The sequence below is a fragment of the Eublepharis macularius genome, chromosome 1, assembly GCF_028583425.1.
Source record: "Eublepharis macularius isolate TG4126 chromosome 1, MPM_Emac_v1.0, whole genome shotgun sequence".
NCBI classification, from domain to species: domain Eukaryota; kingdom Metazoa; phylum Chordata; class Lepidosauria; order Squamata; family Eublepharidae; genus Eublepharis; species Eublepharis macularius.
The window spans coordinates 122,791,952-122,808,092 of NC_072790.1; the positions used below are offsets into that span (position 1 = coordinate 122,791,952).

Sequence of the window (16,141 nt, forward strand, 5' to 3'; positions counted from 1 at the left end):
CCATCCTCCTCTCAGTTCCTTCTTCCGCCTTCCCCTCATCCTCCTCCTTTCCCAAGACAGTTTTTTTTCTGAAGAAAATGTAATGATAATAAGATCATAACATAGTTATTGTCATTGTGTTGGTTTGCCCCCAGGTGCCAGCCTCTGCTCCCAGCTCTGGGTCAGCCTGTGCGGGGCTCTCCAGTTTGGACCACGGGGCATGGTCATAATCTTAAATTAAAATGTCTGCCCAGAGCATGGCTCTCATGTATTGGAGAATTTTTTTTTAAAACCAAGCATAATGACATTATAATGATATAGGATAACCACGCTCCAGTAGACATTTTTGTTTAGGATTTACAGTGCCCACCCCCCATGGTCCAAACCAGAGAGCCCAATGCAGGCTGACCTAGAGCTGGAAGGCAAGGCCAGCACTGACAGGAAAACCAACACAACGCCATAACAATGACGTTACAATGTTATAATGTAATTAAGTGTTCTTTGCCAAAAAAAAGTGCATCATAGCAAATAATGATGGTTAATTTGTGCTGTGATTACATGCATATCTTTTAGTTTCTATGCTTTTTGGGTTAAAAGTTCTGTGTTTAGAGAGACTCTGCACCAACATTGCACATGCATCACATTGGATTTCTTTTCACTTTCATTTCTTTTTTGTTTTTTCCTACTGCTAATGCCTTAGTGCTTGGGCGCCTTTGGCGGGTGTAACATCATAATTGACATAATAATGCAATTGGGCATACATGAAAATAAAAAGGGTGGTGGTGATGTGATGGCACCAGTGACACCAACAATGACATCCACATCTCACCACATACCCCTCTTTATTTTATGGAGCTGTGAACAAAAAAAGACAGCAGCCTCACCAGGATTAAAAGCAGTGGACTCAAAGCTAGGTAGCTAAAATGAATCTGATCCCTGAGGAGTGAACACTCAAAAAGAGAGGAGTAAATTGCCAGTGTAGAAAAGGGCAGTAATAAAGTCTATAGACCCTTTCACTTTCAGAACTATTCATGTTACAATATAGCTCTATCACCTTTATCAAAATCCCCTGCTGAACAATTATGTTTTACACAGTTTGCAGAATGCCAGAAGCATGGGAGGCTTCCTGACCTCCTTAGACAGGGCATGCCACAAGGTGGGGTCACCACTAGAGGTGGGCACAAACCAAAATAGAAACCAAAATTCATCACAAACTGGGCCGGTTCATGATTTGTGATGATCTGACAAACTGCCACGAACTTTAGGCCAGTTCATTTGGTTCATTTTTCGGTTTGTCACAGCAGACAGCCTAGCGCTGATTAATCGGTTTCCTAGGCAACGGGTGGGGGATGGGCTTTCTGCAGCCCCAGAAGTGACCTTCTACTGCCCCAGAAATGATGTTTTCACAAATCAAACGAACTGGTTCGCGAACCAGGGCAAGTTCGTGAAAGTTCATTGTTTGTGAAATGTGATGAACTGTCAGTCCTAGGGTGGCAGTCCCTGGCAGTTAGATTCTCAAGATTCACAACAATGGCATGGATGCTTGCATACATGACACAAACCATGAAGCACTCAGTTTGGTATTTTCCCAGTTTATGCCCACCTCTAGTCACCACAGAGAATATATGTATATGGGCAGTTGCTAATCTTGTTGATTTACCGGGTGGCACCTGCAGAAGGTCCTGCTCAGATTAGCAAAGTTGTTGTCATGGAACATAGGAGGTGGTCCTAAAGTTTCATGGGTCTAAGGCAATGAAGGGCTTTATATGTGATGGCTATTACCTTGAACTGAACTTGGTAGGTGCCAGGCAGCCAACTGAGTGATTTTAGAATGGATGCAGCATGCTCTGGCTAGTTTCATGGCCTTTGTCCGGCATATCTATGGGACCACCTGTCCCCCTATGTTCCTCCACGGCAGCTTCACTCATCTGAACAAGCCCTTTGCAGGTGCCACGTTGCACATATGCAAAATCAACAGGCACGTGTACACATACATTCTCTGAGGTGGCCCCCACCTCATGGAATGGCCTACCTGAAGTCAGGAAACTCCCACTCTCCTGGATTTCCACAAACTATGCAAAACCGAATTATTCAACAGTGCATTTTACTCAGATAGGAGGGCTGTACTTTAAGGAAGAGGTCTTAAATATATACATAAATAAAGGGATAGGGACTATAGACTTTACTTCTAAGTACACTGTTGCTTTAAGTATGATCCTACTGGATAGTTTATAAGTTATTTGATATGTCAGTCTTAGAATTGCTCGGTTTAGCATTTCTTCAACACTGTATTAGATTCCTGCTAATTTTAAAGCTTTGCAAAATTGTATTTATATATCCAATTATATTGTTTATTGAAAATGTCTTTGAAATTGGCTGTACTGACTCTCACTGAGTAATCCACCTTGAGTCTCAGTGAGAATGTATAAATAATGTAAATAAATAAATAAATAAATGAAGCTGCAGCATTCTGCACCAACTGGAGTCTCCAAGTTGACTTCAAGAGGAGACTTATGTAGAATGCATTATATGATGTTAGTATGGCATGGATCCACCTGGCTAGATGGGTTGAATCAAGGACATCTACTGGGCTAAACTAAAGTTAAAAAAAAAAAACCTTGGGAGGGCTGCATTTATCTGCTTGTCCTGCAGTTATGCTGGGTCCAATAGAACCCCTAAGCAAAGTTCTGTTTCAATTTGGACACTCTCTACCATTTACCCATGGTAGTCACTGGCTCAGGACCTCTGTTGTATCGCCTGAAGATTTTTATAGAGAAAGATAAGTCTGTGTGTTGTCAATTAGATAGCATCCAGTTCAAAAAGGCTTTGCATAGAGATTGGATCATGTGGAGGAATAAGACTGTACCCTGTGGAACACTACAAAATAAATCTCACACTGATGATAACTGGTCTCCAATTATATTCTCATAATCCCAAAATTCAGAAAAAATATATAACTAAATGACAACTTTGAAGTTATCTGCTGATGGCTAGTTTTCTGAAAACTGAGCTTCTAATCCTTGAAGCAATGTTGGGTTTTATATGAATTGGATGAAGTCATTTAATTTTAGCTGTGATGTAATTATACCCCTGTAGCTGATTGGAACAGTAGCCTTTTTAAAGGAAGAAAAGGGGTTAACTTTTATGCTAATCTTTTTTTTGTTTCTTCCCTAGCTCTTGGATGCTCTGAATGTCAAATGGCACTCACCAACCCCACAGGATTTTTTTCTTCTCCCTGCTTTCCTAGTGATTATCCCAACAGTCAAGCATGTAAATGGACCATAAGAGCTCCTTCTGGATTCATAATTCAAATAACATTTGTTGATTTTGAAATTGAAGAAGCTCCAAACTGCATTTATGACTATCTGACACTGGACACCGGAGACAAAAAAGTTAATTTTTGTGGAGTCACTCCTAGAGGTTTATCATTTAACTCTTCTGGGAATCAAATGGTTGTTTCATTCACAAGTGATTTTAGTATCCAAAAGAGAGGCTTCAATGCTAGTTATATCAGAGGTAGGTAAAGGCATGGAAATATTTCATATTTCTTGCTTGTCACATCCTGTAAACGCCAAGATTCTGTTAAGAGTATTTGTTTGAGATTGGGTTATGAACCAACAAGTCTGTGTTGGGGTGGGTGGATGCTGTTTACAGTGAAGTATAAGCAGAGTTACACCTTCCAACTTCAGTGTATTAAATGGTGGAATCAGGGCTGGTGCATCCATGGAGGTGGGTCTGGCAGCTGCCTCGAGTGCTGAGGTGCCGGAGGGGGCACTGGGAGTGGGGGCGCATGCCTCAAAGCTGGCAGCAGCAGCATTGGTGGCTAAGCGGGAGGGCTAGGAAGCTGCCCATGTGCCACCCCAGCTGCCTGCCTCGCCTGGCCCACAGCTGCTGCACCCGGCTGGGAGCAAGAGCTGGCAGTGGCAGCACAGGGCAGTCTGAGCAGGCAGCCTCCCAGCCCTCCTACTCAGTTGACTCATGCTGCCACTGCCTGCACACAGCTGTGGGCCAGGCACAGCAGGCAGCTGGGGCAGCGTGGGGTAATTGAGCGGGAGGGTTGGGAGGCTGCCCACCCGCCATCCCAGCTGCCTGCCATGCCAATGGGGCCAGCTTCCAGTGGCATGCTGCATGATGACATCACACGCAGTGACATCATCACGCAGTCCAGGTGCGTACACATGCATGGAGATAGCAACAGACCTGAAGCTGCCTCTGTCCTCAGCTGCCAGAAACTCTGGCACCAGCCCTGGATGGAGTTCTGTTTAGGATTGTAGTATTCATCACTTTGGGTAGATTTTATAGTTGCCTTTGATATCCTTGATTGACCTTTATTGTAGTTTTCATCTTTTTTATTTACTTCATTTATACTCTGGTTTTCTCCCAAGTGGGGACCCAGAGTGGCTTATATTGTTCCCCTCTATTTATGTTTTATCCTCACAACAATTCTGTGAGATAGGTTAGGCTGAGTGTGTGTGACTGGCCCAAGATCACCCAAGGAATTTCCATAGCAGACTGAGGCATTGAACCTGAGGCTCTCAGATCCTAGTCTAACACTGGGACCTACTATTAACTATATAATGTGGTGGAAACATGATTGACTCTGTAGGGGCTAAAATACTTTTTAGTTACATTACACAAGGTGTATTGTTTCCTGATTTTTCACTGCTGCTAAAAGTAAAACTTTAAGTGAGATGCTTTCCACAGATACCACGTCAGAGGGACTTTGGTCATTTCTATTGAAATAGTGGGAAGTTAACACAATCAAGAACAGAACAACTGAACAACATTTTGAGTAGGTTAGGTTGAAAAGCAAGTTGAAATAGTACATTAAGTAACAGTGTAGTCATCAGCAGAATTACACAGTTCTAAGCCCATTGATTTCAATGGCTAGAGAAAGGCATAACAGCTTAGCGCTACACATCACCTAATCTTGTATTGGCCAAGGATGCTCAGTTAACTCTTTTTTGAAACATAGGTCAGAACCCTCAAACATTAAAGAGTTGGGGTTTTTTTCTAACTTTTGAAAATGCACAGAATTGAAGTGCGTATACCTTTCACATCTGTGGTCTCACAACACTTTGCCACAGCTGTTCATTCACCCACTTCCTATGCACACAACTGCCCAATGTACCAAAGAAAATTTACTGCACAAAACCATTTTTGTTCAAAGGAAAAGGACTTACTTACAAAACAAGTTGTTTCTCAGTTAAGGGTGAGCTTTCCACAGCCAAAAGCCTTTTGCTACTTCTGTTCTACATTTCCTGAGCACACATTTCCACAGTTCCTTTTGATTCTAAGCAAATCTTTGATGCAATCAAAAGTAAGGCAACAAAAAAGGATATTTCAAACAAAGTACATTTGAATTCAAATTGCATTGTTGGTGATGTTCTTATTATTCTTCGTACCTATTACATTCTAGCACAAGTATTAATTTTTTTATCTCTATCCAGACTTGCAGCTTTTTAAGAATGCATGTAGTTTCAACATCAAAGAAAAGCTGAGTTTAAAAAAAAAGAAAAAGAAAAGTTGAGTTTAAAATGTTGCTTTCAAGTATGAATAAAAGTCAATCCATTTTAGTTAAATTTCACGTTAGCAGGGCTCATTTCGAGGGGGAACGCACCAGAACACAGTTCCGGCAGTTCCCCAAAAGAGGTCACCTGTCAGGTGGCCCCACCCACCTGACTCTCAGCCATTTTGGGCCCATTTCAGCCTGGATTGGGGCCGAAACGGCCCAGATCAGGCCTCTGACAGGTGGTGCTGTGGCCCGATTCTGCTGCGGCCCGATTCTGACCATTTTGGGCTCAATTTCAGCCCTGAATGGCCAGGATTGGGTCCAAAACAGTCAGGATAGGTGATGCCAGGGGGTGTGGCATATGCAAGTCAGTTATGCTAATGACACACCTCCGGTGATGTCAAGGGGCATGGCATATGCTAATGAGTTATGCTAATAAATCCCTCCAGCTCTTTTTCTACAAAATGACCCCTGCACGTTAGTAAAATAGAATTAACTATACTTTAATACATTCTGATCATGTTGTATATGCAAACCAAGTACCAACAACTGGGGTGTGTCAAAGGATTGAAATACAGACTTATTAAGCAACCAGGAAGGAAATTTGCTGTTAGCACTGACATTCTTCACTTTTCCCAATTACTGATAAGTTTTTGATTATTTCCCTCTTGATTTACTATTATTTCATCCCACTTCTGGCAACACATAGTGTTTGGAGTCAACTGTTAAAGAACTGGCCCTAGTACAATGCTGTTGCTTCCAGGTCACTCTGAAAGTGACATCATCAGGGTTGTAGGCACATTGCACATCCATTTCCCCAACCAGTCTCCTCCTGCTAATTAACTGGCGTTTGGTGGGCAGAGGCAGGAATCATCAGGAGATTGCCCACCATCAGTGAGAACCTGGCAAGACCACTTACGTATCATGCTTCAATCAAATCCTTTTTCAAGCCCCTTGGTCACACCGAAATGTGTGGTTGCCCATTCTTGTATCCATCTCTTCAGCCTTTGAGTGAAGAATATATACAAAGCACCCACAACGAGGCATAGGGGCAGCATCCACTAATGTTTAGCAGTGTAAACACACTATCAAGTTTATATCATGTATGACCAATTAAGGCTGGCCACAGCCACCATACCATTCTACCACCCCCTTCTTTTTAAGCAGGCAAAGATGAATGGCTATCCCAAATCAAAACTGAAACTAAAGGGGAGGACCTGTTATTCACAGGGCCAAACGATATATTTTTTTTAAAATGAGTAAGGTCCAGGATTTGCTCTCCTCACACAGCTACACAGCAGCTGCAGGAAACATCATTTTAATATTCTGTGGGGGCCCTATTCAGCTTGGCATGGTTGGGGATGAGGTAGGAGAGCCAAATAGGGTTCCTAAAGATTTTTAAAATGGTATTCCCTTCAGCTGCTGTGTTTAGAGATGTCAGGTGCCCCGGGCTTGAAACTGGGGGATGGAAGAGGTTGGGGGTGGTGTGCACCAAGAGGACTCACCTCACGTGTGCATGTAGTCTGGAGCACTTCCTCATCGCTCCAGGAATTATGCCATTCCTGGCATGACAAGGAAGTGCTCTGGAGCATGTGGGAGCATGCAGCAGGGCTCCCAGGCCCATGCCTACACCTTTCCCCCAAGTCTTTCCCCTGCACCAACCCTTTTTCCTAAAGACCTACATATTCCATTTTTAAAAATTGATTTTGAGCCACAATGCTGCACCCTCCAATTTAAGCAGTCACCCAATGGCCATGCAGCCAAATACTAGAAGGAATTTGCATCATTCCTGTTTCAGTGCCCCAGCTGCTGTGTGTTTTGACTAGACATGGGCATGAATGGGGAGGGGGGAACCGAACACCCTGTTCGTTGTTCGTTACCATCCATGAACAACGAACAGAAGCGAACATGTCCTCTTAACGAACATGTTCGGTGTTCGGTGTTCGCGGCCCTTCTCAGAGGGACGTGGGGACTCCCCTCATCCGTCTGACAGCGGGTAGAGTTGGTGCCACAGGGCTCTCTAGAGGGACAAGGGGACTCCCCTTAAGACACCGCTACGGGGATTCGTTCTGCCTGCTGTCAGAGGGACGAGAGGACTCCCCCTGAGCTGCCGCCGTGGGGTTTCATTCTGCCCACTGCCAGAGGGATGAGGGGACTCCCCTTGTCCCTCTGACAGTGGGCAGAGCCGGCGCCATGGGGCTTTGTTCTGCCCGCTGTCAGAGGGACAAGGGGACTCCCCTCGAGCCACCGCCGCTGGGCTTTGTTCTGCCCACTGTCAGAGGGACGAGGGGATTTTCCTCATCCCTCTGACAGCGGGCAGAGCCGGTGCTGCAGGGCTTTGTTCTGCCCATTTTCAGAGGGATGAGAGGAGTCCCCTCCCCTCGTCCCTCTGACAGCGGGCAGAGCCACCACTGTGGGGCTTCATTCTGCCCACTGTCAGAGGGATGAGGGGACTCTCCTTGTCCCTCGGATAGTGGGCAGAGCCAGCAGAGACTTCTCTCCGTCCCTCTCGCACCGGGAGAGCCAGCGCTGCCCCCTTTGGTGTCATTTTCTCTTCAGAGTGGCAAAAACTGGACTGTCTGCTGGAAGCTGAAGGGTTAAAGCCAGAAGGAAAGCCAGAAGGAGTTGATACAGAGTTCAGTCCCACCCTACCTCCATTGCTAGGGGAATTGATTGAAGGGCACCAGACTGTCTGGCTCGACGAACGGCTGACAAATGCAGGAACAAGGCTTTGCAACGACCACTTGTTCGTTCAGAATAGGACCTCACAAACAGCTTGTTTGCGAACAGCTGAACCCAATGTTCATGGCTTTTTTCGTTCGTATTGCTGTTCATGCCCATGTCTAGTTTTGACTTTCCTATGTAGGAAGTGGAGAAGGGGGTGGTTGTAATATCCAAGCAAGGGAACCAATGGGCAAGGAAAGTAAAGGCCAAGAGGCTTGAAGTAACATTTGATTTGCTCATCTGTTTGCTCAGTTGAAACACAACTGAAAATATACTGTGGGCTCTTCTTGCATACTGCATGTCTCAGGCAAAAGTTTCTTCTCATATTAAAATGACTTCTTTTTATACTAGCGTAAGTTCCAGCCTTTGGCATACCATCATGGATTTAAAGTAAATCCATTGTGTTTCTGAAAAGCCAGAAATCTGTGCAATGTATGGCTGCTTCCTGTTCATCTTGGTCAACGATATTCTGTGCATTTTATATGGCTAGAGGCTGAAGACAGTATATATTCATGAAAACACAAGAAAACATGATGTCATAAATAAGGCAAAGTGACTGAAGTAGTATATAAGTCAGCCATGGAATATTGAGAACTACCTCCAGAATTTTCTTGAAGTTCCAATTTTGCAATGAATTCTTGAATATGTGACTTAAACTGTGAAGGGTGACCAAGAAACAGAAATATTGTTAAAAATCTTCATAACACAATTAGCCAGATTTCCACCACCACCACCACCTGCCCCAACAGAAATTAGCTTAGGCTTTATATACACAACCTTTCAATTCAATGAGATAAGAGTGAGTGAAAAGGTAAAATTCAGAGTAGAGCTTGCTTTCTTTAAAAAAATTGTTCCTGCAAGTAAAAAAAGCTAGCCTACAGGGAATGACCTTGCCTAAAATGCCTTTCACTGATGCACTAAGGTTTTTTTTAAAAAAATTACAGGAATTTTTATGTTGGGGGGCATTCATAAATGACATCCCTCCATCTTCAGTGTGAACTAGTACAGTCTGCTCTACCACTGTAAGATTCCACCATCTCCTCATTCTCCTTGATACATAGACCTGGCCTGTATTTAAATCTAAAAAATAGGCAGAATGGAACTGTGAATATTTATAGTTTATCCCTTGAACACATGAAGCTGCCTTACACTGAGTCAGACTATTGGTCTATCAAGGTAGGTATTATCTATTTTTATTGGCATTGTCTCTCCAGAATCTCAGATAGAGGTCTTTCGCATTATCTCATACCAGATCTATTTAACTGGAGATGCCAGAAATTGAACAAAGGTTTTTTAATTGTTAGAATGTTTTTCTGAGCCAGGACATATTTCCAGAAAAGCTATATATATTTCTATCACTATATTTATTGTAAAATGTGTTATTTGAAACACACAAAATTTCCATCCCTGCACTCTTTTTCATCACGTACACTGCCATTGTATCAGTTTGAGAACCAGTTTGGTGTAGTGGTTAAGAGTGGCAGGACTCTTATCTGGAGCAGTGAGTTTGATTCCCCACTCCTCCACTTGTAGCCAGCTGGGTGGCCTTGGTCAGTCACAGCTCTTCCAGAGCTCTCTCAGCCCCACCCACCTCACAAGTTGATTGTTGTGGGAATAATAATAACATACTTTGTAAACTGCTCTGAGTGGGTGTTAAGTTGTCCTGAAGGGTGGTATATAAATTGAATGTTGTTGTTGCTGCTGTTGTTGTTGGACAAGACATGACTAGGCTCAGAGAACTCAGGCTGTCCTTGCTCCTCACTCACTGAGAGTAGAATTCCAATCACAAATGGTTATTTCAAGTTAATCTATGGAGTTGTATATTAAGTACTGGTTAGGGTTGAGGATATGCACCCTTTGGTACTAAATATTGACTCAGTTTCCAAACTACGTGGAAATAACGGATGAGATTTTTAAGTTGTAAGTAATTATGAACAACTGGGATAAACAATGTTGATGTTCATATATGAATATTGGCTGCCAATATTCAGCAAGGCAGTTTTATGAGGAAATTTGAAAGTAGTGTTCAGAAACAAATGGCTTTATTTGCAAAATAACAAAGTTAAAGATATACTTTGAAAAAGCATCTGAAAAAGATGTCAGGCATTTATTTGTTCATTGTAGTGCAGTCAGTGCAAAAGAAGTCATTAGGGATTACAAGGAAATAAAAAAGTGTTCCTCATTGCTTAATACAAATAGGTAAATACAGAGCAGCATGACTTAAGGTAAAAAGTCACCTATGATATGTCCTAGTTTATGGTAATTTTAAGATGATCTTCGCACCTAATTTTACAGATGCCTGTCCTACTTATTTATAATATGAGGAAAGGAATAACATTATTTTTATTAATGTTGCATGGTTGTCTATTAAGAAAACAAATTTTGTTTCCATATTCCAGTTGCTGTGTCCTTGAGGAATCAAAAAGTCATCATTCCGCAGTTCGTGGACGTTGATTCTGTGTCTCTGGCAAATACCATTCAAGTACCAGATCTCCATCAGTTCACTTTGTGCTTTGAAGCAACAGAAAACAGAAATGATGGCCGTGAATGGAAGGCTTTTTCCTATAGCGACTCTTCATCTACAGAATTAGTCAGTTTTGGAAAAAAACAAAGTGGCCATTTCATATTTATCTTGGGCACAGAATGTCAGTTAGATGATGCACTGGACACCAATCCACAAGGAGACTTTTTCACAGGAACGTTTGAGCAGCTTTGCATTATATGGGATAGCTTCTCTCACACTATAGGAGTGAGTGCCAAAAATGTGTATAAAACATTATACTGTTCAGATAGTTATGGAAAAGTAATTCCTGGTAATGGAAAGTTGATTCTGGGCTCTGACAGAAGCGAAGTGAGCTCTCTCAGTGGGGATATTTACAACTTCCGTCTTTGGAATTTCACAATGAACTCCCAAGCACTTTCCAATCTCAGCTGTGATGTGAAAGGCAATGTTGTAGACTGGGAAAATGACTTCTGGAATATCCCAGCATCATCCCTGAAAGCAGAAAATAATTTGAGCTGTGGTAAGCATATTTTATTGGCGGGGTTTTCTCTGGCATCTTTGTGAAAGTGTCGTGTTAGAAACAAGTGGTGTGTTTATAATGAAAGTGAGCTAAGCTTCCAAAGAACAGCCTCACCTTTCCTGAACTTGTTAGCTCTATCCCACAGAATATTTATTTTGCTTCTTGGTATGTGTGTTCTTTTAATATAATCAGAGTCTCATCGTAATATCTAGACTGACTTCAAACATTTCAAAAGACAGCTAGCAAACTTTGTTAAACTATAAAATTAGTTTGATTATGTTATACAAGCTAGAAACAATAAATAACTATGAGGTATAACAATTAATATCCTTTTATCTTTTTCTTTAGACTTTTATGCTCAAATTGACCAAGACACGCACACACAAATATTAGGAATGAGTTCTGAGTACTTTTTAAATGAGGAAAGGAGTTCAAGATAAAAAGTATTACTCATTATGTTTGCAGATGACAGCGAACTGGGAGGAGTAGCAAACACTCTTGAAGATAGGGATAGAATTCAACGCGATCTGGACATACTGGGAAAGTGGGCAGATTTGAATAAGATGAGATTTAACACGGATAAGTGCCAGGTTCTCCAACTGGGTAACAAAAATGCAAAGTATGCATACAGGATGAGAGTTACACCTAGTTAGCAGTGTGTGTAAACAAGATCTTGGGATACAGGTGGATGGGAGCTATTCCTATTGACAACAGAGGATATGACTCAAAACAATAGATTTAAACTACAGGAGGGAATGTACCAGCTGGACATTAGGAAAAACTTCTCCAGGTTAAGAGTAATTCAGCAGTGGAATCGGCTGCCCAGTGGTGTGATGGATTCCCCCTCATTGACAGTCTTCCAGGAATGGCTGGATGAATACTTGTTGGGAATGCTTTAGACTGTTCCTACATTGGGCTAGGTGTTTGACTAGATGGTCTGTAAGGTCCCTTCCAACTCTATGATTCTACGAAAATATATTTGTATTCAGAGGCTTAACATAATTTATTTTATTTTATTTGTTCAGAAAATGTTTATGCTTCCTTTCCAGTATCCCCATTGAAGGTGGCTTACAAAATAAAAAATAATAAAAACTAAAAAACATTAAAAGTTGTCAGTTAAAACCCAGGCAAAGCATAAAAACATAAATCACTAAGCAGCTTAACATGACTTTAACACTTTTCCGGCTACAAACACACTATACAATGGGGAAAGATCAACTCCATATTTAAAATCCTGCATAAACATATGTTTGAGCCTCAAAGGGGCATGCATTCCATAGGGAAGGTGTCACCAATGAAAGTACTGTATCACTGGCTGCTACCATGTTCACATCTAAAGTAGAGATGGGCACAAAACGAACCATAGAACAAAATTCGTATGGAATGGCTAGTTTGTTTGCACTGAAACACGCATGCCATGAGAACGCATGTTTACGGAACAAAAGAATTTTTCCAGCCATTCTGTGGCTGGTTCAGAGTTTCACAGACCCTGCGCCAGTTTCAGCCCATCAGCTGAACCCAGCGCGGGGTCTGTGAAACAGCCCCTGTGCAGGAGAAACGGGCTGTCAGTTTCACAGACCCCATGCTGGGTTTAGCCGATAGGCATGGGGTCTGTGAAACTGACAGCATCTTTTCCTGCTGCCCGGGCTGTCAGTTTCACAGACCCCATGCCGCTTCCAGTGCGGGGTCTGTGAAATGACAGCCTCCTTTCTCCTGCTGCCAGAGCGGCAGTAAAAGAGGCTGTCAGTTTCACAGTCCCCGCACCATGCTGGAACTGGCGTGAGGGCTGTGAAACTGACAGCCCCTTTCTCCTGCCACTCTAGCAGCAGAAGAAAGAGGCTGTCATTTCACAGACCCCGGGTTGGAACCGGCGTGGGCTCTGTAAAACTGACGTCCTCTTTTTCTACTGCCTGGGCTGTCAAAACTGACAGCCTGGGCAGCAGGAAAAGAGGCTGTCAGTTTTACAGAGCCCGCACCGGTTCCAGTGCGGGGTCTGTGAAACAACAGCCTCATGAACCATGAACCACAAACCAGGAAAAAGTCAGATGTTTGTGGTTCGTGGGATGCTACAAACCACAAATCACGTGGTTTGGGTTTTTTTTGGTTCGTGCCCATGTCTAATCTAAAGTCAAGGATGTAGAGAGCAGAGTTTGTAAGGCAGATTTTAGCTAGTGGGTTAAACAGAAAGGGAGGAGGCAGCTCTCAAGTTCAGGCCATGAAGGAGAGTCATGTCAAAACCCCATTGCTTGGCCCAAGTAGATACAGTGGGTGGGCCATAAACACATTTTCTGTGGTTTAAATAAGTTTTATTAGCAACTTTTTAAAATTTACATTATTTATAGTCCACTTTTCTCACTGAGACTCAAGGCAGAATACACAACGTAAGTCAATACAGTAAACAGAATGGGACGTTCAAAAAACAAAATTACAAGATTAAGATTGCAGAAATCTGAAACCAAGCAGAAATATGAAACAAAGAATAAGTATTAACGTGAGATGTTGATGCAGAGATTATATAGCAGGAAATATATACAGCAACAGATAGTAAGTACTGTGTATAATAGTACAGTACCTTTCTATTCATTAAAACTATTATGACCTAGCCTTCATGGCTTCATCAGGCAATCCATTTGGAGGGCGGCATCTGCAGAAACCCTGCTTAGATGAGCAAAGCTGTTGTGGCAGAGCATGGGAGATAGAATGTCGTGCTGATATGAGGGACCAAGGCTATAAAGGGCTTTGTACATGATAGCCAATACCTTGAACTGAACTCAGTCACTGCAGAATTGGAGTAATATGCATATTCTGTTTAGCTTCTGATAATAACCAAGTTCTGACATTATGTACCATTATGTACTCCAAGTTGACTTGTATACTAATAGCCAAGTGGCCCTAATCTGAGGATACTTACAACTGGATATTGGGGCTATGAATAGAAAAGGCAGATCTTCCTACACACTTGAAAAATGCCTCAGGTTTCCAGCGAAACCTAAAAGAAAATACATTGGAGGGTTAAAAAAATGATAAAAGGAGTGCCTGTAGCTTTACCCAGATGCCTTTGGTGGCTATTGCTAGGCAACCATAACCATACTGTTTACTCAGTATTCCCAGCTTGGTTTCTGTCAGGGAGGGGCAGAACCCTTTCCAGAGCTATTTGGGCCTTTGAGGAAGGACTCAGTGGGGCCAGACCCAAAAAGAATCACTGAAGAAACTGATGCCACATGAGTTGCATGACTCACTCAGGCCTGGCTGCCTGCAACAATTCAACAGCAGCCCTCCCCGCTCCCCCCAGCCAGTGTAGTATAGTGTTTAGAGTATCAGAGTAGGATCCCGGAGACCTAAGTTTGAATCACCATTCTGCTGTGGAAGTTCACTGGGTGACTTTGATCCAATCACACACTCTTAGCCTAACCTGCCTTAGAGTTTTTGTGAGGACAGGGCTTTTTTCCAGCTGGAACACTGTGGAACGGCATTCCGGCACCTCTTAAAAATACCCATGTGAGTGGTGGGTATTTTTAATGGCCGTTTTGGCCCAATACGGCCAGGATAGAACTGCTGCTGGGTGGGGCATGGTTCCTCCACCTGGCAGCGGTCCGCTACAGGTCGATTTGGGCCCGACCCTGGCTGTTTTGAGCCTGTTTTGGCTATTGTGGGCCTGTTTTGGCCCAATTCTGGTCTGAAACAGCCAGGATCGGACTGCTGCCAGGTGGAGGAGGGTTTCCCCATGTGGCAGCCACCATTCCAGGCCAATTCAGGCCCAATTTGGACCAATTTAGGCCTAAAACGGCCAAGATTGGGCCACTGCCAGGCAGAGGAGTGCTCTCCTGCATGGCAGCAGCGTGTTCCAGGCCAATTTTGGCCCAAATCGGCCCCATGTGTAGTACGGGAGCAGTCCCAGGGCGGCCATGGCCTGCGTGATGACATCACTTTTCGGAAGTGTGTATGGTGCCCAGCGGTCCCGGGAGAACATATGGTGCCCAGTGAGTTCCACCACCTTTTTTCCAGAAAAAAAAGCCCTGTGTGAGGTTAATATGGTGGCAAGGAAAACGACGTAAGTAGCTTTGTGTTCCTCATTGTGGAAAAAAGCAATATAGAAATGAAGTAAATAAATAAGAAATATAGATGAAGATGAGGGGCAGATAAAATAAGTTGTTTAGAGGGTTTGAAGGAGAGAAGAAAGTATGAAAAGGTGAGGGCTGCCAGTAGAAGGAAAAGAAGAAATAGTGTGGGGAAGGGGATACCAAGGACAGTGTTCCCCACCATGCAACTGGGCCCAGCTCAGCTGGCACCACGCTTCTGGGCCATAGGGAAGAGGCTGCTGGAGAACAGGGGAAGGGGGGAATGCTGAAGATAGAGGCAGACAAATGTGGGTGGGAAGGAGAAAAGGAAGAGGAAAAAGGGAGAGCTATGAGGGTGGCCAGGGAAGAGGGAAAGTACATTGTGGGAGAGGGGAAAACAAAATGCCTCCCGCAAGTCCTTGTGGTTCCCCTACTTGTAGTAGTTTAGTCTTCCTATTACCATGGCATGGATCCAGGTGGCCACAAATAGGATCTAGTATAACCCACAGGCTCTTAACTAAGTCAGCCACTAAAAATGGACCTTCAAGATCTCCTTCCCAATGAGCGTTATCTCTAACTTTACAGCCACTCTATGCTTACTCAGCCACTTAACCACAGCAGACAGGCAGCAATTCAGGACCTCTGCCACATCACCAGATCTGAATAAGGAGATACAGAGTTAGATGTTGTCAGCATATAGATGACAGTTAAAATTGCCAGGTCCCTATACCCTCATGGTGGTCTACTATTGGTTTGGAAGCTGCAGTTCCCTCCGCTCTAGGGTTGCTATGTGCCCACTGGCACTCCAGCAGCTAATGGGAGAAAGAAAACTTTGTTTAAAAAAA

The 16,141-nt window shown here is 43.3% G+C and overlaps 1 protein-coding gene across 2 annotated transcripts in view; it reads left to right on the forward strand.

Annotated features, from left to right (window-relative positions):
• ADGRG6 (adhesion G protein-coupled receptor G6) overlaps positions 1-16,141 on the forward strand; it is a 183,255-nt gene that overhangs the window by 59,406 nt on the left and 107,708 nt on the right. For both annotated transcript variants that reach the window (XM_054980842.1, XM_054980850.1), the window contains exons 3-4: positions 3,154-3,495; positions 10,615-11,238. In XM_054980842.1, coding sequence (XP_054836817.1) covers positions 3,154-3,495; positions 10,615-11,238 — 966 coding nt within the window. The remainder of the gene's footprint in view (positions 1-3,153; positions 3,496-10,614; positions 11,239-16,141) is intronic.